This window comes from Eurytemora carolleeae, unplaced genomic scaffold, assembly GCF_000591075.1.
Source record: "Eurytemora carolleeae unplaced genomic scaffold, Eaff_2.0 scaffold25, whole genome shotgun sequence".
Lineage (NCBI taxonomy): Eukaryota > Metazoa > Arthropoda > Copepoda > Calanoida > Temoridae > Eurytemora > Eurytemora carolleeae.
Window position 1 is genome coordinate 174,996 of NW_019396037.1, and position 27,615 is coordinate 202,610.

A 27,615-nucleotide genomic window follows, 5' to 3' on the forward strand; every position below is an offset into this window, starting at 1 on the left:
CTCATGCAACCATTTGGTTTTCAGTCGTCTTTCATTCTAATTTCTAATTTTATTAGTGCGTCACTCTATACGTGGTTCCAAGATTAAACCAATTTTAAATGCAACTTTGCCTGACGGAGGGAGGGGTGGCTGCTCTCAGGATTTTGGAATTGCTCCTAGGGATTTGGAGTAAAATGTGAAAATTGATCTGACCTTTTATGAAAAGTCCTTTAAAAAGGGAACTTTAAAACCGAAAGTTGAAAAAGGGCTCTGCTACCCCTTTTTTACTATCTTTGTTCAAATATTTGCAGAAAAAATTCGCAAATTTTAGTCCAAGTAGCCTGTGGCGATTTTTTTTAGCAAGACACATAAAGGTTTCATTTGAGCTGGTCTAATACATCTCAACATCTTTATAAGTTATCTAATCTGATTTCCAAGTTTTTTTCCAGAAAAATCCAATTTTACATCTAAAAAATCTTTAACTGATTGATGCCATTAAAAAATTGCGTTTATACTCAACAGTCGAAAAATAAAAATTGTTCTACGTCAAATTTAGAGCCTTCTATATGGCCCCCACTAAACCATAAATCATGAAATTATTGAGATTTCTGATGTTTTTTAGTTTTCCTCAAATATCTTAATAAGTTGATGATTTTTGGTTAGGACTTTTCATAAATAGATCGGATAAATTTTCAAATTTTACTCCAAAACCCTGGGAGCAATTCCAAAAACCTGATAGCAGCCACACCTCCTTCTCGGACACATAACATTACTAATTTGTTCTAAATTTAGAGATAAAAATGTCTCGATTGCGTCAAATCTTCTTTAAAAAATACACCATAAAAACACTTATCCCGCAAAAGATAAAAGCCCGTAATTTCTTAATCGGTAAAAGTTTGATCTTTTTCTTATTGTACACTGTACACTGTACACTGTACATACAATACAGATGATGTTATTGCAAGCATCGAACCATCTCACACTATCTCTTCGATTCATCTGTAATAATTTAAAACCGATCTAATTCAAGGCTTTAATTGGGATTTGAAACCAAATAAATCATGCATTACACAAACCGTCAAGATTAAATTAACTAGACTTTCTCAATCTCAATTCTGATCAAACCACTAAATACTAGCAAATAAAAGAAATATTTTTTTAACTTTCCTATCTACTTAATTTTTAACAAAACAGAAAAGCTTTCCCATATTTACATTTTGTTAATTTAACATTTTATTGCGTTAAATCACTTTTGCTTTTATCAATTTTTTCTTATTATTACTGCGCATTTCTGGTTTTCTATTTCTGCGGTCTATTCAATGTACCCTCTCTAATCATCCATAGAAAATCATTATTTAATAAATCAACTCCCCCCCCCCCCCCCCCCTTTTTTGGTTTTTGGGGTCATAGGGGCGCGCAACACAACCCCCCCCCCCCCCCTCCATGTTTGTGTATATGGTCTACTAGTGCGCAGCACACACACCCACTGCGCGCCTATTCATGTTGACCGGTCCGCTGGAGATGAACAAACCAGTGGTAATTAGATCTAGGGTGGAACAATCCTAACAGATCAATCAATCATTTGTTAAATCTGGACCCTCGGAGAACGAGCTCTCCCCCCCCCCGGAGAATCAAGGGGGGGCTTCCCTGTTAAAATTGTGCAAAAGTGTTTCTTTTCTTCTAAAAAGATAAATCCAGAATATCTTTATGTTTTAGTGTAATGTTAAACATATTTTACTATACTACAATAGATATTTTTCTAGAGATCTGTAACATTTTCATTATTCAACCTTTTATTTCTTTAATTATTTCTTTATTTTTTCTTTCTAATAAAACAGCTGTGTAGGAAATCTCTCTCCACTTCCTCCTCCCTCCCCCCTCCTCGCCAAATTTAACCCTCCCACTCTCCCTTCTTGTTCCTTGACTCTCTCTATTCTTTCATGTCCTTCATGTTTTGTGCTTGTAGTGTGATACTATTCTAGAGTGTTCCACATTAGCGGTGTGTTTATTCTAATATTTTTTACAAAGTTCATCTTTACCATGCTTAATATCCAGGCAGTAGGCCCGTAGCGAGCTTATTACAAGGGGGGGGGGTAGGCAGAGATAATTGTTTTCTCTAGGGAAAAAGGTTTAGGGAGATATTGGGAAAAAGGTTTAGGGATATATTGGGAAAAAGAATTATAATATTTTCAAGCAATAGGGTTCAGAGGAATGTTAAGGGATCAAGGGGGAATGTCGGGGGAATAAAGTTCAGAGTTTCGATTTTTAAAAGAGAAATTTATTGAATATATTTTGTTGTTACAGAAATACCCTCTTAATTCACCCTTCAGATTGTTTTAGTATTCACTGGAGTTAATGAGTGAGTGAGACAATGTATGAGTTAATGAGTGAGTGAGACAATGTATGAGTTAATGAGTGAGTGAGACAATGTATGAGTTAATGAGTGAGTGAGACAATGTATGAGTTTATAAGTTAAACATGTGTAACAGATAAGCTTACTCGTACGTGTGCGAGTGATTATATGGCAAGTTTATGAGTTTATAAGTAAATGAGTTAATAGGTAAGTGAGTGTATGAGTTTTTTAAATGAGTTAGTTCCTGAGTTCTGAGTGAGTGAGTGAGTGATTAAGCGTATGAGTTAGTTTCCTGAGTCTTGAATCTAGATACTAACCCCTGCCATAAACACGATTTATATGTAAATTATTTTCATTATAAACCTGCCACTCAATATATACTCACAAGCTTAAACTAGTTTTTATAAACTCAACCAAAAATCGGTTTCGGGGTTAAGTTCATGGTTTAAGGAAAATCTAATTGTTATTATTAAGGTTTAATTGTAAACATATCCTTTTCCATTCTTAAATCAAATAATATGAATTCTATAAAATTTGCTCACTAATTTTGTTGAATAATTTTTGAAACAGTTTTTAACTTTTCGATTTTTTAGAAATAAACTTTTTTTTCATTTATGATTTGTCAAAAGCTTGTTAACACTATAATTTTTTTACGACACGACGTTCAAAACAGTGTTGGGTTATAATTTCTCTATAATCTCGATAAAGAGAAAATTTGTGTCCCAAAACTTGAAAGCAATGTTAACCGTGGCAACATAGCAGTCCCTCTCTGATTAAACCCATAACAGACCCAGAACATGAGAATAAACCTCTGTAAACTTCAGAATTCGTGAATATACTTTAGATATTTTTAAAACATTACACTATTAAACATATTCTTGGCTTACAACCTATTTCTTTCCCTGTCGTTATCTCGGTCGTCTTTTCTCTCCATTTGTTTCTGTCAATTCTTCTGTTTACGTCTTTGATTGATCCTGTCTTTGATTCTGTCTCTTGTCTCTATTTCTGTCAATTCTCCTGTTTACGTCTTTGATCGATCCTGTCTATGATTCTGTCTCTTGTCTCTGTCTCTGTCAATTCTCCTGTTTACGTCTTTGTTCGATCCTGTCTTTGATTCTGTCTCTTGTCTCTGTTTCTGTCTCTGTCTCTCAAGCCCCTGTCATAGTTTTATCTCTTTCTCTGCTTCTGTTTTGTCCCTGTATCTTTGCTTGTCTTTGTCTCTGTTTATGTCTCTTTCTCTGTTTCTGTGTCTCTGAGTGCCCATAGGCCTATGTTTCTGTCCCTGTCTCTCTCAACCTGTATACAGCGATAACCAGAAAACTCTGAAATAGAAAGGCGAATTAATAGCAATACTTAAGTGTATTTGATGGTGTTACAAAGCGAATAGTTTTGCTAGACACTTATCAAAACAGTAATTAAGTGAAATGGGCCTGTTTACACTGCACAATTGCTCTGTCCCATGCTTATTGGTCTTTTTAAAGTCATAATTTGAGTCTTAAGTCGTCTTCCTATTTCAAAATTTTCTAGTTATCACTGTACTTTTCCTCAGACTTTTTGTATGAATATGAGCCTCTGTTTCTGTTTCTGTTTCTGTATATTTCTCTGTAATGATATCTCTGTCTCTGTCTCTATGAACCCCTGTTTACTACTGTATAATGTAGCAACACCCCACTAGATATTGACTGATAACTCTAAGATTGCTCGTGATATCAATCCAAGAGTAATATTTATACTGGATTCAATTCCTTCTCCAGGTCCTGGGGCCACATAAATATAGGGCAGGGGATATAGCGAACTAACATAAACAGATTTAAGATATCAAAAGGTAGCTTCCATAAAAGAAAGTAAAAATTCTGCAGAAGGAAAACAAATGAAACAATTTTGACGGAAGGCTTTAAAACTATAACTTTAAAACTGTAATATTCAAAATAAATTTTAAAGAATACTGCAAATCTGATAATTTAAAAACACAACGGTAAGTTTTTGTAAGTTTAATAACAAGTGTAATATTTGTTTATTGCCCCAATTTTATTTGTAAACTTAACAGATAAATTTCTAGCCTGTGTTTCTAGCGTGACGAATTCAATATTTTTGAGTTGATAATCTAAACCTAATCTGAAGCGAATAAATGACTTGAATTAAACAACACGATCTTACAACAATCCAGAAAAATTGTATTCGACATTGCTTCAGTGGAGCTTCGCGTCACTTCTTAAAGTACTTTTTTAAATTTCATATATTTATACTTTACCAACAAATATTTTTCTTTGTTCACTATTAAACAATTTTTTAAAAATATTTTGATATTATATCAATCTGACCGGCAAACAAACAAAAAATGTAATTTTCGAAAATAACAGAGGCGGCTTTTGGGGGTGGGGGAGGGGGATGTTCACCTCCCTGGAAAATTGGGGGGACCCCCCCTGGAAAAATTAGGATCGCAAGAAAAGAGAGCATGGTATCTTAAAATTTATTTTTAAGAATAGATTCACTTTTTTCACCTTCCCCCCCCCTCCCTCCTCAGCCGACTGCTAAAGGTTTTGACATAAAATTCCCTGTAAGAAATCGAGAGGGGGAGGGATAAAAAATCGAGCAGTTTACCACCTCCCCACCCCCCTGGAAAATATCATAAGCCGCCCCTGCCAAAAAAGTAAAAATTGAGAAAATAATTTTTATTATTGTTTAAAAATTATGAAAAGAAACTGTTCCCAGCTAAAAGAATAAAAATAAAAAAGAGGGTTGGGACCGAGCCGATTTGGAACTAAGATACAAATTTGTAAATAATAAAACGCTCCGACCTAGAATCGAACAGAGTCACGTTACAATGAATCCAAGAAACATGGAATTTTTTAAAACTTTTTTAAGGTGTCGGAACAGGAATTCTTAACAATGTTTTCTGATTTTTAAACTATCTTAGTTTTGCTAGGTTTGGTCTGCATTACAGGTTTAAGACCGGGCCGACTTTAAAATGTCACCAGGGCGTCTCTAATATTAAAGCTATAACAGGGTTCCCTCTAATATTAAAGCTATAACAGGGTTCCCTCTGATATTAAAGCTATAACAGGGTTCCCTCTAAGATAAAAGCTATAACAGGGTTCCCTCTAATATTAAAGCTATAACAGGGTTCCCTCTAATATTAAAGCTATAACAGGGTTCCCTCTAATATAAAAGCTATAACAGGGTTCCCTCTAATGTAAAAGCTATAACAGGGTTCCCTCTAAGATAAAAGCTATAACAGGATTCCCTCTAATATTAAAGCTATAACACAGGGTTCCCTCTAATATTAAAGCTATAAAAGGGTTCCCTCTAATATTAAAGCTATAAAAGGGTTCCCTCTAATATTAAAGCTATAACAGGGTTCCCTCTAATATAAAAGCTATAATAGGGTTCCCTCTAATATAAAAGCTATAACAGGGTTCCCTCTAATATTAAAGCTATAAAAGGGTTCCCTCTAATATTAAAGCTATAACAGGGTTCCCTCTAATATAAAAGCTATAACAGGGTTCCCTCTAATATTAAAGCTATAACAGGGTTCCCTCTAATAAAAAAGCCATAACAGGGTTCCCTCTAATATTAAAGCTATAGCAGGGTTCCCTCAGACCGAAATATATTTTCAATTAATGTGGAATTAACATCTACTTTTTTACTCTACAGAGGTTTGGCCCATCACCATCACCGAATTTTAAATATAAAAGCTGTAACAGAGTTCCCTCTAATAAAAAAGCTGTAACAGAGTTCGCTCTAATATAGAAGCTATAACAGGGTTCCCGCTAATATTAAAGCTATAACAGGGTTCCCTCTAATATTAAAGCTATAACAGGGTGTATCCTATCCTGGTAAATGACCTACAGGGCGGACCCTCATTTGTACCACTTTATTATTTCAACCATTACACACAATGCACAGGGCGAATAATTCCAAAACTGGGTCTGCACTATACCATCTTAACTAGTCTTTCAGCATTACTTTGGATCAAGAGGAGAATTTTATATTTTATATTTCTAGTTTTGTGACTATACTTGTAACTCTGTCAAATGATTAATTCTAAATCTAGACAAAATCAATGAAGGGGACAAGGTGTTGATTCGGGGTCGTGAGAAATCATATACATTATCTGTGTACTAGTATTGTAGTCTTTTAAATTAGTTTTCAACACATTTGTATCTTAAACAAATTTTACCATGCAGTTAGTGGGACAACCTCTTTCTTATAAAATAATGTAAATAATTGAAACAGGCGTCCAATCATATAAATTAGTTTTAGACACTTTTAAAAGAAACTCCAACAAACTCTGATTTGCTGAACCCTATATCTTTGCAATCCAATGTCGTAGACCTTAGAGATTTCAAGCTATAAATTCTGTTAGATCAATTAATCTAAATTTGATATGTCAAAGGTTTACACTAACAGGTTGCAAAAAAAATAAGGATTAGAACATTTTAGTTTGTGACACAGACTCAATTCCTTTATGCATCATGTGTAAAGTGTATTAACCCTCCTCCCTTTATATTTAATAGACCCAGCGGGATTAATTATATATAATGTTTATGTTCATATTTCTGGTATAGAGATAACAAAATAGAGGAAAGTTACGAAATACGACGATCAAAAATAAAATAAATTTAGATAATGACGTCATAAACATATTGTTTAGATAATGACGTCATAAACATATTGAAAAGTGTTACCATGTAAGGATCAGGATTGACATCTATACAAACATATAAACCATATGTTGGAGACGTTATAAGTGCGCAAACCTTAAGTTCAACTCACCCAGATATAATTTGCAAAATACGGATCGGGCAAACTTGGTATTATTTTTGTTTCCTATACGATTGTTTCTAACTTTTACTTTTTGTCTCCTATACGATTGTTTCTAACTTTCAGTTTTTTTTATTAGGCCTTTGTTTACATAAACACTGACTGAACAATGCCTTCTATACATAAATTTGGGTTGTCTGTTTGTTTGTATCCATTAAACGCCAAAATGGCTGAACCGATTTGGTCCGAACTTTGTGTTGGACCTAACGTGACTCCAGGGAAGGTTTATGAATTATCAAAATTTTAAAAATTTGTGTTGAAAGGTTTTTGTTTTGTAAAATTTTGAAAGTGCGCGAAAAATATTATGAAATCCACAAACTTTTATTTGTTTTTGTTTAATACTGTACAAAGAGAAGATGCTCAGGGATAAAGCCACATTTAAAAGTTGAAATAGAAGATGGGCGCGAAGCGCCCTAAAAGCCTAGTTTAGATATACCTTTCTTAATCTTTAAGTGTATTTCTATGCAATAAGTTTTCTGTTATCAAACTCAGATTATTTTAAAACCTACTTGGCAGCAAGCCTTTTAACCAGAGAATTATTCAAGCAAAACCTGGATCCCATCCTTCTGCTAGAGCTGGGAGGGGGTGAGTGGGGCGGGGTAGGCCGGCGGGGGTAGGGATTGAAAGGAGGGGGAGTGGTTTTTGAAAAGTTTAACATTCTCTGTTCTCTATATCTATCTATCTGAGTTCATGATGTTTTCCTTTTTTCTCGTAGAAGATAGAGATATGAAAATCTGATTGCCATTATACCTCTGGTATTTTAAAACACAGAGCTATATTTGATGTAACAGAATTCGTAGTTTAAAACATCAAAGTTTATCACATCAAGTTGCAAAGATATATGGAACTATAAGATTATAATTTGTGATATATATTTAACATGTGGTAAAGCCTATTTGTGCTTCTATTGTATTAAAATAAGGAGTTTGCAAAAAAGTGTGTAGTCTTTTTTTCCGGATATTATAGTCCTCGTAAAATATGTTTATATGACTAATAATAATATCCGTTAAGAGACTTTTATTGTCAAGTGTAAGATTGTTTAGGGTCTGTGTACGTGTCTGTATGTCTATATGTAGATGTGTGTATATAACAGTGGACTAGGGTCTATTTGAATTAGTACCGGACCGACTCCTTGTACATGTACAGGCATTAGTGTCGCGTGGCATGTACCGGCCCGACCGTTCACGCACCTCTGCCCCTTTAGTAACAGTAAATTGAACCTATATGAAGCATAAAGTCTGACCGCGTCAACCTTGTTGCACCGGCTAGTCCTGTCCATAGAGCTAGGTACAGTACAAACTGAGACCGGAAAGGTTGACCCGTCTCGGAAATTTAAATGTACTACGGCTACCCGTGCGTTTCCTATGTTGGCCCGGGTTCAACTTTGATGGCGCGGCCTCAATTTTATACAGTACCCGGCCTATCTTAGGCCTATTTTATACAGTACCCGGCCTATCTTAAGCCTATTTTACCCCAGTAGCTTAGTTAAGCGTCATATGTCAGGATGTCTGTATGTCTATATGTATACCTGTGTATATGTTTGGATGTCTGGATGTCTGGATGTCTGGATGTCTAGATGTCTATATGTATGCCTATGTAAATGCCAGGGTGTCTATATGTCTGTGTATATGTCTGAATGTTTGGGTGTCTATATGTATGTCTGTGTATAATCTATATGTCAGGATGTCTGTATGGGTGTCTGTGTACATGTCTGTATGTCTATATGTATGTCTGTGTATATGTCTGTATGTCTGTGTGTATATGTCTGTATGTCTATATGTATGTCTGTGTATATGTCTGTACGTCTGTGTGTATGTCTGTGAATATGTCTGTATGTATATGTCTGAATGTCTATATGTCTTCATAGACTAATTCCAGATAAGATTCTAAAATATCTCTCTCCGCAGGACTGACCAAATATTTTAATTTTGATAAACATGAAAATACCCCATCCCAGCTTATGCAATGTCTCAAGCTTCCCCCTTCCCCCCAATAGATAACCTGCCAAATTATTTCTGCCTTTTTCGACATTTTCCATATTTAAAATTTGAAAAATCCCAACCAATTTTATATATAAAAAAAGAGAAAAAAGTTGATTAATATAAAGAAAAAATGAACATCGAGCACCATAAATAAAAGTAAGATGGACAGGTGTATCAATGAATCCTATGTTTTCCTGATATTCAAGTGTGTCCGAGGTATTAGGCTTGGAAATACCTAGATAAGGATGCATACTTTTCAGCTCAGGGGGTAAACAAAGGTTAAGGGGGGGGGGGAGTTCAAAGAAAACGCATGAGGGGAGGAGGTGCTAAGAATAGAATAGGGGGAAAATAACGGTTGGTGTGGGCCAAAGTAAAAGTAGGAGGAGGAAGGGGCCAGGGGGGGGGGTGTCAGAAAAATATTTAAAACCAGTCAAGAGATATATGTATGTAAATAGTTAAAGATTAGCTCTGGAAACTATTTCAAGGTTTCGTCTGGAGTAAAAAAAGTTGCAGAAAAAAAGGTTTTCTTATCAAACCACTCAAGAAAAACCCGGCGTTGCCCGTGATATTTAAAAACTCGACCAAAACTCGTCAGAAACTAAATTGAGTGTCCCAACGGTTAATGGTTAATGCGAGGGATAAGCTTTAGGTGACATACATACATACAAATCCTAACATAGATATTTTGCGTTCCTCCTTCCTACATAAAAGAGTTCAGCCAAATAGCTAAATTAAATAAAACTGAACCTTGAGTTAGGAGTTAAAATTAGAACTGAAAAACTTACGATCTTCTTTAAAAAATAAAATGCATTGATTGATTGATTATCAAATTTCAAGATTATCAAGTAGGACATGAACTGTAATTCAAGCCGATTTCAAGTCAAAAGCACGGGGTTGGCCTGATACTGAAAGACAATAGGTAGAAGGGTATTCAGGCAGTGTGGTGAAAGAGTGTCTATTGTTTTGCAAACTTGTGCAAACCCTGCAGATTCTAGAGAACTCTTTATCACAAATATTTGCATAAATAAAACAACCTTGGTCTTTTCATCCGTTCGCTTATTCACCTTTTTTTATTCGTCAATTTATTGTTTTTCATCTTTACATTGTAAAACTATACAGTTCAGTTTTGACATTATCAAAAACTGATCTTAAAACAAAATACCTTTAACCAGTAACTTTATCTACAACAGTTGAAATGGCTTCAAATTTTTGTCCTTTAATACATACCATTCATGGCAAACTAACATTATCTAGATAAATCTGTCTAAATATAAACAATGTTAATAGTTAACTAACTATGATATTGAATACGTATACTTAAAGATAAGTATTGAATAGCTAGCAATATATAACTGTATTATTGTCTATCAATGAACAGCCTAGCTTACAAACTATGTTTTCATGTATTATATGGACACAAATAACTATCTATCTAGGATCTCAAATGTGTATGAACTATGTATGTTTATTAGAAAAGATTCCTATCTTGTATAAACACTGCTCTGCACGTTTTTATACTTCAAACAGTACAATAGACACCTAAGCTCGTATAGTCAGCCTGTCTGTTCGTTTTCTGATCTGCGTGTTCGTTTTCTGATCTGTCTGTACGTTTTCTGATCTGTCTGTACGTTTTCTGATCTGTCTTATCGTTATCTGAGCCGTGTGTTCGTTTCCTGATCTGTCTGTTCGTTTTCTGAGCTGTGTGTTCGTTTTCTGAGCTGTCTGTTCGTTTTCTAAGCTGCCTGTTAATATACTCATTTGTTTGCTCGTTTTCTGATGTGTGTGTTTGTTAATCTATATTTTCTACCTATCTATGTAACTATGTGTGTAATTGTGTCCTATCTAGTACGCTCCTAATATGGTCGTATCTTTGGCATAGTAATAAAGCAGTTTTATTCTATTCTATTCTATTCTATTCTACTCTATTCTAATCTATTCTAATCTATTCTATTCTATTCTATTCTATTCTATTCTATTCTATTCTATTCTATTCTATTCTATTCTATTCTATTCTATTCTATTATCACGAAAGTTTTTTTCATGAATTGAACGGTTCATTACGGTTGTTACAGATTTGAAAATTTTTATTTTCTTATTTTTACGAGTTTTCCGTAAATTTTCAAGAAATGTTGTTTGTTAACGGAACGTTGCCCGGTCCTTATATTATTTACAAATTGGACATTCTAACAGTTTGACCATTATTACCACATTGTATGCAATATACAATATAAATTCATACTGCTTGTTTACTGTTGTATAATGCATATGAATAGAATCTAAGCATTTGTATAAGAATGTGAGACAATCTTCCTCAAATTCTTTACAATTAATTTCTTCATTCCACCCACTTCCTGTATGTATCCCCCACCCCTCTCCTTCTTCTCTCCCCCTTCCCAATCCCTCCATTCTCCTACTTCTCATGTTCTCATTATGTTCTCCTCTTCAAATCTACTGTTGATTAAATTGAGTCACTCTACATATCTTCAAGGTACCCTGTACCCATCATCTATATATAAATTTGGCTTGTCTGTCTGTCCGTTTATATCCAATAAACGTCAAACGGCTGAAACGATCGGGCCCAAATTTTGTGTGGGACCTCACGTGACCCCAGGGAAGGGTTATGAATGATCAAAATTTGAAAAATTTGTGTTTAAAAGTTTTTTTATTTTGAAAAATTTTAAAATTTTTTTTTCATAAAATCCGCAAAATTCTTCTCTTCTTTGCTTTTAAATGTTTACAATGAGAACACGTTCACAATGGGAATAGAAGACGGGCGCGAAGCGCCCTAAAAGCCTAGTTTATTACATTTTTCTAATCTTCCAATCTATTTGATCTTTCCTGTTTGAATAAAGCATGCTACAGTGATAACCAGAACCCTGTAGAAACGAAAACTACAAAGAGTTACCGAATTTTAGAAATGTTAACATACATACAGTTCAGTTAAGCTGTCTGAAACTGATGTTAATTTACCTTTACTACAAACTGTTCTGGTCATTTTATTATTATATAATATAAAAAATGAATGAGATTGTTAAATTACATAGATCTAAATCTAAAATCTAATATCTCAATCTACGGAGTGGAAAATAATACTAAGCCTTAGAACTTGAAAAATATATTCTCCTGGTAAAAAATATTTAAAAAAACACACAGGGTTCTGTATTTTTCCAACCAGTGTATTGTGCAAGCAGAAAAAAACTTGTCATTATAAAAATGAAAACCAGATATTTCCACCCCTCCCTCTACTTTTTATTCTTCGTTTTTTTTTGACGTTGATCTTATCTCTTTATTGAAAATCAAGCGTGCACACCCCCACACTTATAAACTTAAAACTGCCCATGTTTTTGTCTAAACTATTTTTACTATTTCTATACAACTTAATTATCGTGTCTACTGTTCTCCTACTACGGGTAGTAAATTAATTAAGATTGCCCTTTTAAAGATAATACCACCCCCGGACAATTGAAATTTCTATCACCTTATCCCCTGCCTCGATCTGTCGATCCTTTGTTTCCAAATATTTTAGCCTGAAATGTAACGACCCAAAAGCATTATCTATATTTATGAGTTCTTTCTAGCGCCTCAACACTAATTATGTTCACTCAGTTAATTGCTTTAATTACAGGGAAAGATAGTATTCAAAAAGGTCGAGAATTTAAGGGTGATATATGCAACGGTTAATAAGGTTAATGTTGCACTGTTAGCAGAATGTTAGATTATTGAGGGATGGAGGGTAAACTGCTGCATTATAATGTGTCCGAGCAAACGCAGTGAATCAGATGCTCGAAACTCTTACGCAAAAATTTATAAGAATTCTGTCAATTACTACTTAAAAATGAAAGCTAAAGACAAGTAGTTTATAGTTCTAAAATGTCATGTTTACAGTTGGTGAGATAAAATCAATGGGGACTACATTACAAAACTTTAAAGTCAACCAAGTCTTGACAATCGAAGCAACTTTTCATAGATGTTATGTTATGTTATGTTATATTATGTTATGTTATGTTATGTTATGTTATGTGGTTATTCTAATAAATCCTTTTTTTCTAAATAGGTGAAATTTTTAAATGTTTTTTTGAGTTGAGTATTGTATAAAGGCATGTTCCAATTTCTTTATATGTTTCAATAGTATAAAGATGGCATTTTATTTTGTAAAACTTTTTCAACTACAAAATTTTCTTGTCTAAATGGTTTTTTGGCGACGTTTTATAACCCAAAAATATATAAGGAGAGTTATAATCCGTTCTGCACCGTTACAAGATTGGATAGAATGCGGTTCGGAGGTAGGATTGTGGCAGCTCGCCATCCTCCCCTCGCCCTTTGAAGATACCGACCTTACATTTTCTAAGCATCCTTTGATTTAAAAGTTTAAAGCTTTACAAACATTTCTTGCATTTAGTAAATCCTTGTTAGTGTAATTTGTTAAGTTTTCCTACAGGGATGACCAGAAAACAATGGAAGATGAAGACGACATAATTAAAGGGAGTGACTGTCAATGTATGGTAGTTGAACTGAGAATGTAGTATTGCGGAGAATTTTTTTATGATTCATTTGAGACATATGAGACGTTTTTACGGTGCATATTTGTTAAGCAAAAGCGCAAATTTAAACTTTACACACCCCACTAGACAGAAGGAGAAAATTAAATTTATGCAACATTACTGATACGACTTTGTGACTTCTTAGCCTCTCATTTTATGATTTCACGCACAAATATAAGAAAAAAAACATATCTGAATACATATAAAAATGTCAAAACATGTTTTCCCTTCTCAATAACTCTTTAATAAGAGTAGTAATGATTGCAAACATGCAATTTATTTTATTTTGACGTTTTTAAACTCTAATAGATTGTTTATTGTTTAAGGAATGATTTGAGAATCGGTGTTTTAAAAATTATTCAATAACGACGACGTAAATGTAGTAAAAATTCTATAGTAAACTAACTATTTTTTAAGGAACAGGCTGAGAAAATAAAAATTAACTATTATCATCGAAAATAAGTAATCTTATTCAGTTATTGGTTTCTGTAATGTCTCATTGTTCACACACATTTTTTGTAGATTTCCTGGAATTTTTATTGAAAAGAAAAGACGACATTTGAATAATTTGAAGAAATCTGCAAACAAATTTATAAAGAAGAAGAAATTCATATAATGATAAAAAGAAATAATTAATTCTAACACTGATTTATTTAGAAAATTTAAATTGAGAAATATATTCTAAACATTTATTTAGTTTACTGTAGGATTTTTTTTACATTTTTTGTCGTCGTTATTTAATATAATTTTAAAAAATCGATTCTTTAACGTAACCACCCAAATGTATGATTTTGAACGTCGACTTTGCGCTCAAAATCAGTAATTATACACAATTAAAACGTTTTATATTCATTTAGAATCCTTAAAAATTTCTCCACGATACTACATTCTCAGTTAAACTACCACTGGTCACTCCCTTTAAGTGTATTTGATGTTGTTGTAATTATTAATACTAGACACTTTTTGAAATCCCCTATTCAGTGCAATCGGTCTGTGTGTGTTCACTACAAAATTGTTGAACTTAAGCTAATTGGACTTTTTAAAGTTATAACTTGATTCTGAAAGTCGTATTCCTATTTCAGAGTTTCTTGTTATCACTGTATGTATGTCGAAGTCCATAAAGTTGGGACTGTTACGTATAGTGTTAAGTGATCCTAGATCCATTTCTAGAGTGGTCTACAGTTTTTATTAATAAATACACTCTAGTATGCCGAGTCCATTAGCGCCAGATCCAATCAGAGTTCCGTCATGTGTTTGTTGTCTATTCTGAACCAATAGAAATAGTATGGCGGTAACATCTATCTTTCTATCTATCTCATTATCCAATCAGAGATAAATCCTTATATCGGCGCTATACACTTAAATTTTAATGGAAATATTTTCTTCTACTGAAACTATAGTGAAAACTAAATAGTCGTAAATCCGTTTAGCAGATTATTATTAAAAAAATAAAAGTTGATGGTGACTTGAATCCTATTTTTTGGATACGCTTTTTTAGTAGGGTAGGATTAATGCGTAAAATAATACCTTTTGTCTTCAAGGGTTTCAAGGAATATAGTTTATCAGGCCACGTCAAACTAACGTTAATTACACGTTAAATTCAAATCTTATTATTTTCCTTCATAACTCCTCTTATAGCATAGCTATTGAGAAGAAGAAAAATGGGGTCCGTCCTAGTGAACGATTTTTGGACCCCCCCAAAGCCCCCCCCCCCTCCTATCAATTTTGTACATGACCTAGATTTAAACTATTTTCAACAAAAATTTTTTAATTAAATGATTATATGGACCTCTTTAAAACTGTTCCCGCATATGCATGGCTATTTATTTATGTTCGCAAATACTGAGATTTACGTAAAATAGTATAAAACCCAATTAAAAATTGTCAAGACGACATTTTATAAATTCTTTCGATGTTTGGCTCATTTAGGGCCTAACTGTATGATGAATTATTTTCCTTAATTTTTTGTTTTTGTTTTTTAAACTATCATATATTTATAGCTTCAATGACAAAAATGATGTAATTCGGTCAAATCATTTTGTACGAATCCTCATCTACTTTTTCAGTTGTTTTATGCCCTGTTCTGCAACATGGATAATTTAAAGGTTTTTCTTTAATGCGAATTCCACGGGCAGTCGTAGTACATTTGAATTTCTGAGTCGGGTCAGCCTTTCCGATCCTAGTTTGTACTGTATCGCCTGAACATTGGGTTTATAAAGCAGACACTTAATAGAACTAGACGGTGCAACAAGGTTGACGCGGTCAGACTTAAAATTGAATTTACTTTTACTAAAGGGTCAGAGGTTCCTGGTTCTAGTGCAAATATACGTTTTCTACATGATTTTGTTTTTCTTGGAGCAAAAAACTAGTTTTTCTTCATTTTTTCTTATTTTTTTCTCACAAGTTGAAGAAAATATGCATTATTTCGTACTGTGCGATGTCTGCTCTTTCTTTTTGTATCTATAAAGTAAAGATATTTCAGGTTTTTTTTTGGCAAATTGGAATCTGGACAAATTTCTTAATATTTACATTAATTTTGAAGGCTCAAAAATGGTGAACCACATTCTGGAAATCCCGAACTCGTAGTTTTCGGTATTAATTTTTTCAGCATTGATACTATGATGTTTACAAAATAATAATAATGAATTGAAGTTATCAGTTGATATCCGTGTTTATTGGGATACCCCTGTACTGACAGTACTCTGCCTACCTTGACCGGAGCGGGTATACATAGATAGATACAATCCTTGTGGGTATTCCTTGCCTATATATATGTATAAAGTAGTGATCTCTGTTTGTCTGTTTGGATGTCAGATCATAACTCAGGAATTCCTGGACTGATTTACCTCAAATTTTAACTGGGGAACTCGGAGGAATCACGAGAATGTTCTTAGCCACGGTTTAAAAATTTTAAGTTGAGTGGGTTGACTTTTATAGGGAACTTAAAAACTCCTGGAAAAGCTGGGTTTCTAGGGTAGTTTCTCATAATTAAGAATAATCTCAGCTGTATTGGGGATTTATACACACCTTTCAAATTTTCTAAATAAATTTTCAATAATTTGTTGCATTTTGATCCAGGTATGGTCATCTTTAATTGCGGTCGTATATTACTACAGTTTCTGTTTTAAAGAGGTTTACACTTCCTCATTTTATTGTGTATATTGTATATTGTATATTGTATATATGCAAAACAGAGCAAAAATGCATCCACTGAAACTAATGCGATAAACATTCGCCAAATAAACATATTTTAACATATTTCACACTTTGCCTGCCTTAGCAATTCTTCTTTTGGCAAATGTGAGAGGCAATGATGCCTACCAGTCATTTCCATTCCTTTACTTTTCCTTACTTTTACCCCTCCCCATTTCTTCCCTCCCCTCCCCAATTCTTCACTCCCATCCCCAATTCTTCCCTCCCCTCCCCGATTCTTCCCTCCTCCTTCCATTCCTCCATAACTAATGTTGAGTATTTACACGTGCAATAATAAAACATAATTTTTACACATTTACACCGCGAATAATTGCGTTTAGCACCGCGCCATAATTTCTGCTAAATTTCAGCGCTAAAAAGTTGAAAATCAAGTTTTTCTTTGTTTATGATAGAAGAACTGTTTAAAAGGTTTTTTAGTTTGACGTCTTTTTTGACACATTCTATTATAGCAGAAAACGATGTTTGTCCAACATTGGAGAACACAGTTTTTTTTAGATGAGCTTAAATATATAACAGGGAAGGGGAGGGTCTTTCTAGGTGTTTTCAGTGCACCACCCTTTTTTTCTAAGAACCTCTTTAAACTGTGTAAACTGTTGACCAACCCACCCTTCAAGATTTTAAATATTTTCCTTTGAACCAGGTTGAATTTTCTCCGGGTACCGACACCATTTTTAAACTCAATCTTTTGTTGTAAATGCAGCGCTGAACTTTAATCTGCAGCTGAACCTAAACCTGGACATGTAGCTGACATTGGTCCTGAACCTACAGCTATACGTAGCTGAACCTGAACCTGAACCTTAGCCTGATTATGAACCACAACCTATACCTGAACCTGAACCTCAACCTATACCTGAACCTGAACCTCAACCTTAGCCTGATTCTGAACCTGTACCTGTACCTGTACCTGTACCTGAATTTGTACCTGAACCTGAACCTGAACATGAACCTAAGCATGCAGCTGAAATTTATCCTGAACCTACAGACTACAAAGCTATACGTACCGAACCTGAACTTGAAGATGAACCTCAAGCTGAACCTCAAGCTGAACCTGAACCTGAACCTGAACCTTAACCAGGACCTGAACCTGAACCTGAACTTTCAACTGAACCTTCAACTGAACCTGAACCTAGACCTGTACCCCTAAACCTGAATTTAAACCTAATCACGTTCCCCACCATCGAACCTTTCTTTAACCCTTCAACACAACTGCAAGTCTCATGGCAAATATATCTATCTCTCTAACCTTAATTAGAATAAAATACAGTGCTGCTAGGTTATATCACGCAAATCAGAGTAAATTCCACGCGAAGAAGAAATTAGAAGGTTTTGTTTAAGTTAATTGTTAATGTATAATAATCCTCCGTCCGTGGTAAAACTGTCTTCCATTGTAAACCATCCTAAACCCGCCCCCCACCTTCTCTTTTTACAATTCACCTGCCCCCTCCTCCCCACTATATTCTTTTCACACCAGAAATCAGATATGTTTAAGCCGAGTACCTCTATATGCCTGAAAAGGAAGCCTGAGTTCTATAGGATTGAGAGCATGACAAAAACTAAACAAACTCTATACACACTTGGAACATGGAACCACCAGTTTAGAATATTTAAACAATCTCATTATTATTATAACAAAGGGTTTTAGTAATTAAAGTCAGAAATAAAATAGTTTAGGTAAAAATTATCTAAAACAGGTATTTTAATAATTTTATTCTAAAGGAACTGATAACTCACATTAAACTCAGATATTGTTTAGCCAGCTAATGTAAACATCTGATATTTTAAACTCTTTTATCAAGCAGAATTTAGAGTTGGAATACTCGAAGGTCTAAGACATCAGGTTAAAAAGATATAAAGATTAAAAATGAGAGTTTTGTGACAAGTGAATAGTTCTTTTGTACCAACCGCGTTAAAGCTAAGGAAGAATCGATTCTCTCTTCCAAATCTAATTATTTACAGAAAATTTGACAGAAATATATAGATTAAGTTGTTTATCGTTTTATTGTAAAGGATTTGCCCATTTTCAATTTCAGGCCAAAGTTTGTTTTAGACCCATGTTTTAGAGCCATGTTTGTGAAGTTTAAATTCTTAATGCCAAGAAATTCTTTTTTCATCACATTATAAAGTATACGCAAAACACTTGAATGGAGCTCTGTTTGTCTTTTCTCATTTTCTTTAAAATCGTTCTCCCTTCTCGTATCTCCCTCCTCACCTCTCCCCCTTCCCTTCCCTCCTCGATTTTCCACCCTCTCACTTCCATCCTCATCTACCAAGCTGTCCCACCCTTCTCTACAATACTCTGAAATATAGTTGTACCGTTGCGTCTTAATCAGGCCAAGGCATCCCTTCTGTAGTTGTACCGTCCAGTCCTACTCAGGCATCCCAGGCCTCCCTTCTCTAGTTCCTGTATCAGTGTAGTTACATCACCTTGTATACATCAACCTGTACCCCTTACCGTGTATTCTATTCCTAGTATACATATCCACCTAAACCCGGAATATGAGAGCCAATATCTTAAATACATTTTCCCCGCTGCTCCGTGATATATTGTGAGGTTGGATTAAACCCAGGATGTTTCTTCTCCTGATAGTACTAGCCATGCTTGGGGTCAACTCAGGGTCCGGGATGGATCCAGCGCAGTGCTCCAAGGATCATATCCGGTCATCTCTTGGTTTGATTGCAGGATGTGAGCCTAGAGATGTTGTTGTTCAGCTTCCTTGGCCCAATCATACAGATATACAACAGGTAAAACTAACCATTTAATCAAAAGTAAAGTCAAAGTGGGTGGGTTAAGTGGGGGTGGGGGTGGAGAATGTCCCCCCCCTTCTCCCACACATAATCTTGCTTCATACCTACAGGATCTTAGCTATGTACTCTTGTAAAATTAAAGGACCGTGACTCTTTTCAACAAAAAATCTAGAACTCATGCGAAACTATGAAACCAAGTTTTGAATTTATGGTTTAGTAAAAATCAGATTAAAGACAGAAAATAGGTTAAAGACAAGAAAAGACAGAAACCAGATTAAAGACAGAAAGACAAAAACCTGATTAAAGATAGAAAGACAGACACCAGATTGTAGACATAAAGACTGAAACTAGATTAAAGACAGAATGGCAGACACCAGATTAAAGACAGAAAGACAGACACCGATTGTAGACATAAAGACTGAAACTAGATTAAAGACAGAAAGACAGAACCCAGATTAAAGATAAAATGAGAGAAACCAGATAAAAGACAGAAGGGCAGAAACTAGATCAATAACAGAATTACAGTGAAAATTTGAAAACATGTTGATCAGAGCAGTGAAGGGAAGAGAGGACAGACAAGAATTTCAACAAAACAGAAATAGAAATCTAATCCAATTTTAAAATATATTTATGGTTGGTTTGGTTTATATTTATAGTTCTGAGAATCGGAGTAGTGCACAGCAAAGATAATAAACTTGGGAAAAAAAAGATATAAACATTAAACATGCAGAGTAGTATTTAAGTAGTGGTAGAGGAGCAGAGGAGTAGAGGAGTAGAAGGGTAGAGGAGTGCAGAGGAGTTGAGGAGCAGTGGAGTAGTGGACATGTGAAAATTGTTTTATGTAAGGATTTCTCAAACGAAATTAGCATATAACTGAAAAATGGTAAAAGAAATTAACGTTTATATATAAAATATCTTTTGTATCATAAAGTTTATTTTATGAGGACGTATTTACAGAATTTAATGTATCTTAACATAGATTTTTTTACTGTTTTGGTATTACTCTTCATAAAACAGGCAAAAGTAGGCAACACTTGAGAATAAATTAAAAAAACATTTAGAAAATAAGGTCAGAAAAAACTGGTAACCGTATCAGGAATTGACGGGGGAAAACAGCAAGTGCGTAAACGTTGAAGAATATGGACTATCGCAGGCAAACAAACATCTCAAGTCATTAGTTTTGACAAAAACTTAATAAACACGACGCTAGATTTCAGAAGATTACATTTTTCTCAGGGTAGTGTCTTGAGCAGAGAATTGCTTATCACGAAACCTCGAATTATCACGCAACCTCGATTATTTTCTTTTTAGATGACCCCGACTCATGTACTGGTTAAACAGTGTACAGGAGGATGTACACCACTAGAGCCAAGCTGTCTACCCAGTACTGTACATAAACTTCGAGTTCCGGTCCTGGTTGCTAAATGTGGTATTTCACTTGGTAAGATAATGATATTATTTTAAGAAAACGATTATTTAGTTTAAGATTATTCATAGATTATTCGAGAATACAAATCAATCTTTCCATATTTTCAGTATTACCATTTTTATTTTTATTGTTATTATTATTATTATTATATTATCATCGTCCTTTAATACATACAGTGTGTCCCACATCATATTGAATTAAAAAGGTCATATGCCTCATTGATAACAGTGTTCACCAAGTTTTAGAAATATCTATCTATCATTTCATAAGATTAATAGATGAAAGACAATTCAAGAAATTTATTAAGCACATCTAAACGCATCTTTATCCATGGAATACAAGCTCTGTCTTTAATGACAATATGATGTAAAAGTCCCTGGATCTAATAATAATTTTAATATTCTTCTGGTATTTATTATAACTGTAAAGGTATGTGTGACAAGGAGTGTGCCAGCATAGAAATTGAAGAGCACACAGAATGTAAATGTGCATGTGCACTATCCCCAATAGACTGCACCGAGCGCCAGCAATTTGTATCCTCCGAATGTGCGTGCAAGTGCACAAATACAAACGAGCGACGCGAGTGTTACGAAAGTGGAAAAGTTTGGAATCCATCAAGTTGTGAATGCACCTGTCCAGCTCATAAATGTTCTCTAGGCGCGCACTTGGACGAGTTGACCTGCATGTGTGCTGCCATCGTAGATTTCAACGAGCGGAGTTTATTAAATTTATCTAATGTTGAGTTGATGAGTCTTGAAGTTCTAATCATTATATTTCTTGTATCAACAGTTACAGGTGATTAACTTATTAGTTTTAAAATAGTTTTTTTTTGCTGAGAAAGTTAAAACAATAAAACCGAAAATTGCAGAGTAGGATTATTGATTACAGCTTTTTATGACAAAATTCAAATGCTTATGTTTTAAAATTCACAGTATTTTTAAATTTCAACCCTTAAATCTTCTATTTTTTGTAAAATACAATTTAAGAGGAACTGATTACTCGTACCCAACCTCTAGTTTTATAATATCTGTTTTAGTCTAGTCTGTTGTAATATTTTGAATATCTAGAATTCATTGTTTTAAATATCAAAATCATAGAGAGAATATTTTTTTTATGTTTGTGTTAGGGATATAGAGTTTTTCCGACGTTAAACCTCAATTTAAGAATTTGTTCTTTGGATATCGAGCGCAGCCGCTAAAGCTAAGCTAAGCGCTATCCCATACAAAACTTTCGCCCTCAGGCTGCAAAAATATAAGAATTAGAAAATCAAGTTTCAAGCCATTCATCAGAATTTAAAAGCAATTGCTTATATGTACTCCGATCAGTGTACATGTATTGCATATATGTACATACGTACATGTTAACTAACTATATATATATTTGTTCGCAGTTCTCTTCCTCTTGTTTCTCTGTTTGGTTTGGAAATTACGAAGAATGAGAAGGATTGAGGGAAGGAAACGTCTTGTTCCTTCTACACTCTCAGGTTAGTAGAACAGTGGAAAATATTTACCCCCCCCCCCCTTCCCTGGAGTCTTCTACACTCTATGGTTAGAGAAAAGTGGGAAGTATCCCCATCCCCTTTCCCCGGAGTCTTCTACACTCTATTGTTAGAGAACAGTGGTAAATATCCCCTTTCCCCGGAGTCTTTTAACTCTATAGTTAGTAGAAAAGGGGGAAATATTCCCCCCCCCCCTTTCCTCTGGAGTCTTCTAAGCTTTCAGGACACTTTGAACTAAACTAGAACGGGACATTTTGACAAACTAGAGAGAATTTTACCCCAATATAATCCTGAATGTTAGCTTTAAAACCTTCATTTTCTTGGCTGTAAAGTCTTCAAAACAGTCAGAGTGGCTTTGTAAGATCAAATCATTGGAAAAAGACCTGACAGCGCCTCATAGTTGCGGCTTGTTTTAAAAAGTTCTTGCATAGTTTTCATGCATGTGGAGACCACTGTATGAAAAAAATAACAAAAAAATTACATTTTAACAGAGTAGACAACAGGGTGTCCCACGAAACATGACAGTTAGTAAATAGTTTAAAATGTCTTCTTCCATAATTTGTGAAGTTGTTTAATACCAAATACAATAATAAAAATATTACATGGGAGTCATGTTATAGTAAAATTGATTTCAAAGTAAAATATATTGGAGCAAAAGAATTTTTAATGAAATAAACTGCAAAAAGCCTTTAATATCTAGTACTGTAAATGGAAGACGACATTCATAAAAATTTATCAACTGTCATGTTTCGCGGGACACCCTGTAAGTAAACAATAATTTTATCTTAAATTTACTTTTTAAAGCTGTTTATTATAAAATACATATCAACAAATCGTAATCCCCCCCATTACGGTCCCAATTTCCCTACCTTGAGGCATATTTCTAATGAGAATTTTAATAGTTCCTATTGGATCAGATATTGACTGCTGTAGACAGATAAATTGACTGATTGACAAACTAATTTTAAATATTGTGAGCCTGTATTTGCCAGAAATGAATTTTTACAATTTTTATAATCAAAACGGGTCTAATTAACAACAAAAATAAAAGATAAAAAACATTAAAAAATTTAAGTCAGGTCTTTTAAACATCGTTTATCCCAGATCTGCGTTAAAAAAAAACTACCAAAATATACAACTCTGAAGTTCTATTCAGGAAAAGGATTTCATTTTCGTAAAAATTACTTAGACATCTGCTAAAGTAAAACTATTTACAGTTACAGTCATCGCAATCGAAGGATGTCGGGGGGACTGGATTTTGTGCCCCCTCCCTATAAATTGCAATGAGAACCAGAAAACAATGGAATAAAAAGACGACATTATGACGATACTTAACCGTTTTGATGTTGTTACAAAGCAAATATTTTTACTAGTCACAATTTAAGTGAACAGGGTCTTTTTACACTGTACAATTGCTATGTCTAATATTCATTAAGAACTAGTTTAAGTCCTAACTTGGGTTTTAAAGTCGTCTTCCTATTTCAGAGTTGTCTGGTTATCGCTGTACATAATACCTTGCTCAAACCTTTCTTAAATCAGCAAGTTACCCCCCCCCCCCTCCCTTCCAAAGATTAAATACTGTACACTTCCGGGTGTATAGGAGGCGGAAAGCGCCCAGCATTTCTACAGTGTTCTGATGATATTTTATAACGTTGCTGATCTTTATACCATGCATTGTTTTCTTGTATGCAGCTGAAATTCATCGGATTTCCAGGAATTGCATGAATTGCAGTTCTATGTGTGTTGTATATAAGGAACATTACAATGATTGATATTATGGATTGTGTATACAAACATATCACGAATTAAATCTCTCAGATTTATTAGATTTTGCAGAACATACTTTCATCATAATTAATGCAGATGCATAATTTAAGGGAGAAATATCAAGACATATCTAGAAATATCAAGATATATCTAGACATATCAAGATATATCTGGACATATCAAGATATCTCTAGAAATATCAAGAAATATGTAGAAATATCAAGATATATCCAGAAATATCAAGATATATGTAGAAATTTCAAGAAATATGTAGAAATATGAAGATATATCTAGAAATATCAAGATATCTTTAGAAATAGCAAGAAATATGTAGAAATATCAAGATAAATCTAGAAATATCAAGATATATGTTGAAATATCAAGATATATCCAGAAATATCAAGATATATCTAGAAATATCCGCCGAATGCATCAAGACTTTTAGAAGAAATAATCAGATTTATCTAGAAATATCTGCCGAATACATTTAGAAGGTGTATTTCTAGAAATATCAACCAAATATTGTTAGAAATATTTCAGAAATATCAAGAAAGACATTTAGAAATCTATCTAGAATTGCTTCTGTAAATATCAACCAAAATTATCTAAATATATCAACCAAATCTACCTAAATATATCAACCAAAATTATCTAAATATATCAATCTATATTTATGATGTCCACCGAAGTTATTCTATGAAAATATTTATGAAAAGAAAAATTCTGAAAATGTTAAAGTTTTAAAAATTTAAAATTTAAAGATAAATGATTTAGGAGTATATCTATCCAGTACTGATCCCTGTACAGATCTCAAGGAAGGATTGAGACGAAGAGACGATATCAGAGAGCTCAGAGAACCCGGCACAGATTCGTCCCACTGCTCATCGTCCTCCTGTCACCAGTCGTCCAGCAACCAGTCGTCCTGCAGCGAACAGTCCATAGAGATACTTCCAGTCAATCATAGCCTAGCTATTAAAACAGGAACCCTTAGGTAGATAATTATAATAATAACTATCAGTTTATCAAGAAGCCTCTCTGTAAGCCAGGATTTTCTCAGGAAAACATCAATTTAAGCGCATTTGCATTTTAAGCTTGATATCTTAGTAAGAAGCCCTAAAGCAAGATATTTGTGAAATGTGACACAGGAAATTTTCATATTTTTCACAGCTTCATTTTATACACATCTCTGCGATGGGATATTGTTAAAAAACATAAGGGGAAATGTAATCAAAAGTTTCTAAAATCTAAGTGAAATTAGGAACGATATATTTATATTTTTTTTTGTAAATGTAAAAATACACTGTTTTTTATGGAATTTTTAACATTTCTGAAGACTAAATATCAATTTTTTTTAAGACTGAATAGATTTGTAAAATATCTAAATAGCCGATGTTTTAATATCCCAAACTTTTGAAACTGCTTCTTTTGAAGTTTTGATATATGTGCAGGGGAAATTTATAATGTTAATTTTAACAAGCTTTTTTATTGCAATTTTAAATTTTGAATAAATTTTAAAAAAGACTCAAAAAATTTTCTTATTTTTATATTTGCCATCTATCCCTTAATACTTTAACCTTAAATTACCCAACTGTTATCATGCAAAATGTCTAAGAATAACTCGGAAAGTGTTCTAAAATTATCGTAATTTCGAATATACATTTTTGCATTGCGTGTTACAGGAATATACAAGAGCAAGTGTCTCGCTCTGCATACACATTGCATGCTGACACTAATTAAACCTCAGATTATTAAGCACAATATTTTCTATAAAAAAGGTATCAGAATTAGATTAATTATTAATTTTTTATTTGAAAGGGTATCAGAATTAGATGAATTATTAAATTTTTATTTGAAAGGGTATCAGAATTAGATGATTATTAAATTTTTATTTGAAAGATTATCAGAATTAGATAAATTGATATGTTTTATATCAAATGAATATGTTTTATTTAAAAGCCAGGTATCAGAATTAGATAAATGAATATGTTTTATATAAAAGCTAGGTATCTGAATTAGATAAATTACTATGTTTTACATAAAAGCTAGGTATCAGAATTAGATAAATTACTATGTTTTATATAAAAGCTAGGTATCTGAATTAGATAAATTACTATGTTTTATATAAAAGCTAGGTATCAGAATCAGATAAATTACTATGTTTTATGTAAAACCTAGATATCAGAATTAGATAAATTATTTTTTCAGGAGAAAAGTGCCAGGTGATCTAGGGTATCAAGAATATGTATCATCTGGTGTGCAGTACACAATAAACAAACAATAAAACCGGTTCAACCATATATGTGATGTACTTGTACTTGTACATAAATCTATAGCATAAAAGTTGTTGATACTAATGCTTTTTGTAAAAATGAAAATTGTAAAGTAAAAATGACCCAGTGACAACCGAACAAAAATTTACAATTGTATAATGTAAAAAATTCCAAAATTATATTTTGGGAGCTTATTCTTCAACCTGTAGTAATCTAATTACGTAGAAAAATATTTAAGCTTTGTGCCGATAATTTTCTTCTACCTTGTAAAGTATTATTTGATTTTATCTTCAATAATTTAAATATGAAATAGTATCTTTAATACTCTCCAATGGCTGCCGCCTAGCCAAAACAATCAATGCATAAAGATAAATTATAGATAAAGTTGAATCAATAAACCTTTTATATTTAATACGCGGAACTAAAAATATAAAATAAATATTTTGCGAGATAGAGAGGAACAGAGGGTCTTTGGTAAATGCAAGAAATGGGGGACTTTTGAACCAAAGGTTATTATTGGCACGCTCTTCTCTCATACAGTGAAAACCACAAAACTGTGAAATATTAATACAACATTAAAGCACTAATTGAGTGTATGTAATGCATGCTGTTACAACGTAAATATTATACTAGTAACATCAAATCATTTGTAAAGTGCAATTGAGCTTTACACTGCACAATTGCTGTGTCTCATGTTCATATTTCTATTCCAGAGCTGTATGATGCTTACTGTATATAAGTTTCAAAATCTAGCACGTTTTAAGTCCTCAATGTTATAGTTTAAGTTAACAAATCGCGCACGTTTTTAGTGAAATCTTTGATTTGTTAACGGTGTGAATCCTGCACGTTTTTTGTGAAATCTTTGGTTGGTTAACGTGTGAATCCTGCACGTTTTTAGTGAAATCTTTGGTTGGTTAACGGTGTGAATCCTGCACGTTTTTAGTGAAATCTTTGGTTGGTTAACGGTGTGAATCCTGCACGTTTTTAGTGAAATCTTTGGTTGGTTAACGGTGT

At 33.5% G+C, this 27,615-nt stretch overlaps 1 protein-coding gene across 1 annotated transcript; it reads left to right on the forward strand.

Annotated features, from left to right (window-relative positions):
- The first annotated feature begins 19,272 nt into the window (after positions 1-19,272).
- On the forward strand, positions 19,273-27,013 carry LOC111699481 (uncharacterized). The gene is made up of 6 exons (XM_023470177.1): positions 19,273-19,634; positions 20,949-21,078; positions 21,496-21,861; positions 22,457-22,549; positions 25,106-25,322; positions 26,537-27,013. Exons 1-6 carry the CDS (start codon positions 19,461-19,463, stop codon positions 26,610-26,612), a joined length of 1,056 nt encoding a protein of 351 aa, XP_023325945.1. The 5' UTR covers positions 19,273-19,460; the 3' UTR covers positions 26,613-27,013.
- Positions 27,014-27,615: the final 602 nt, after the last annotated feature.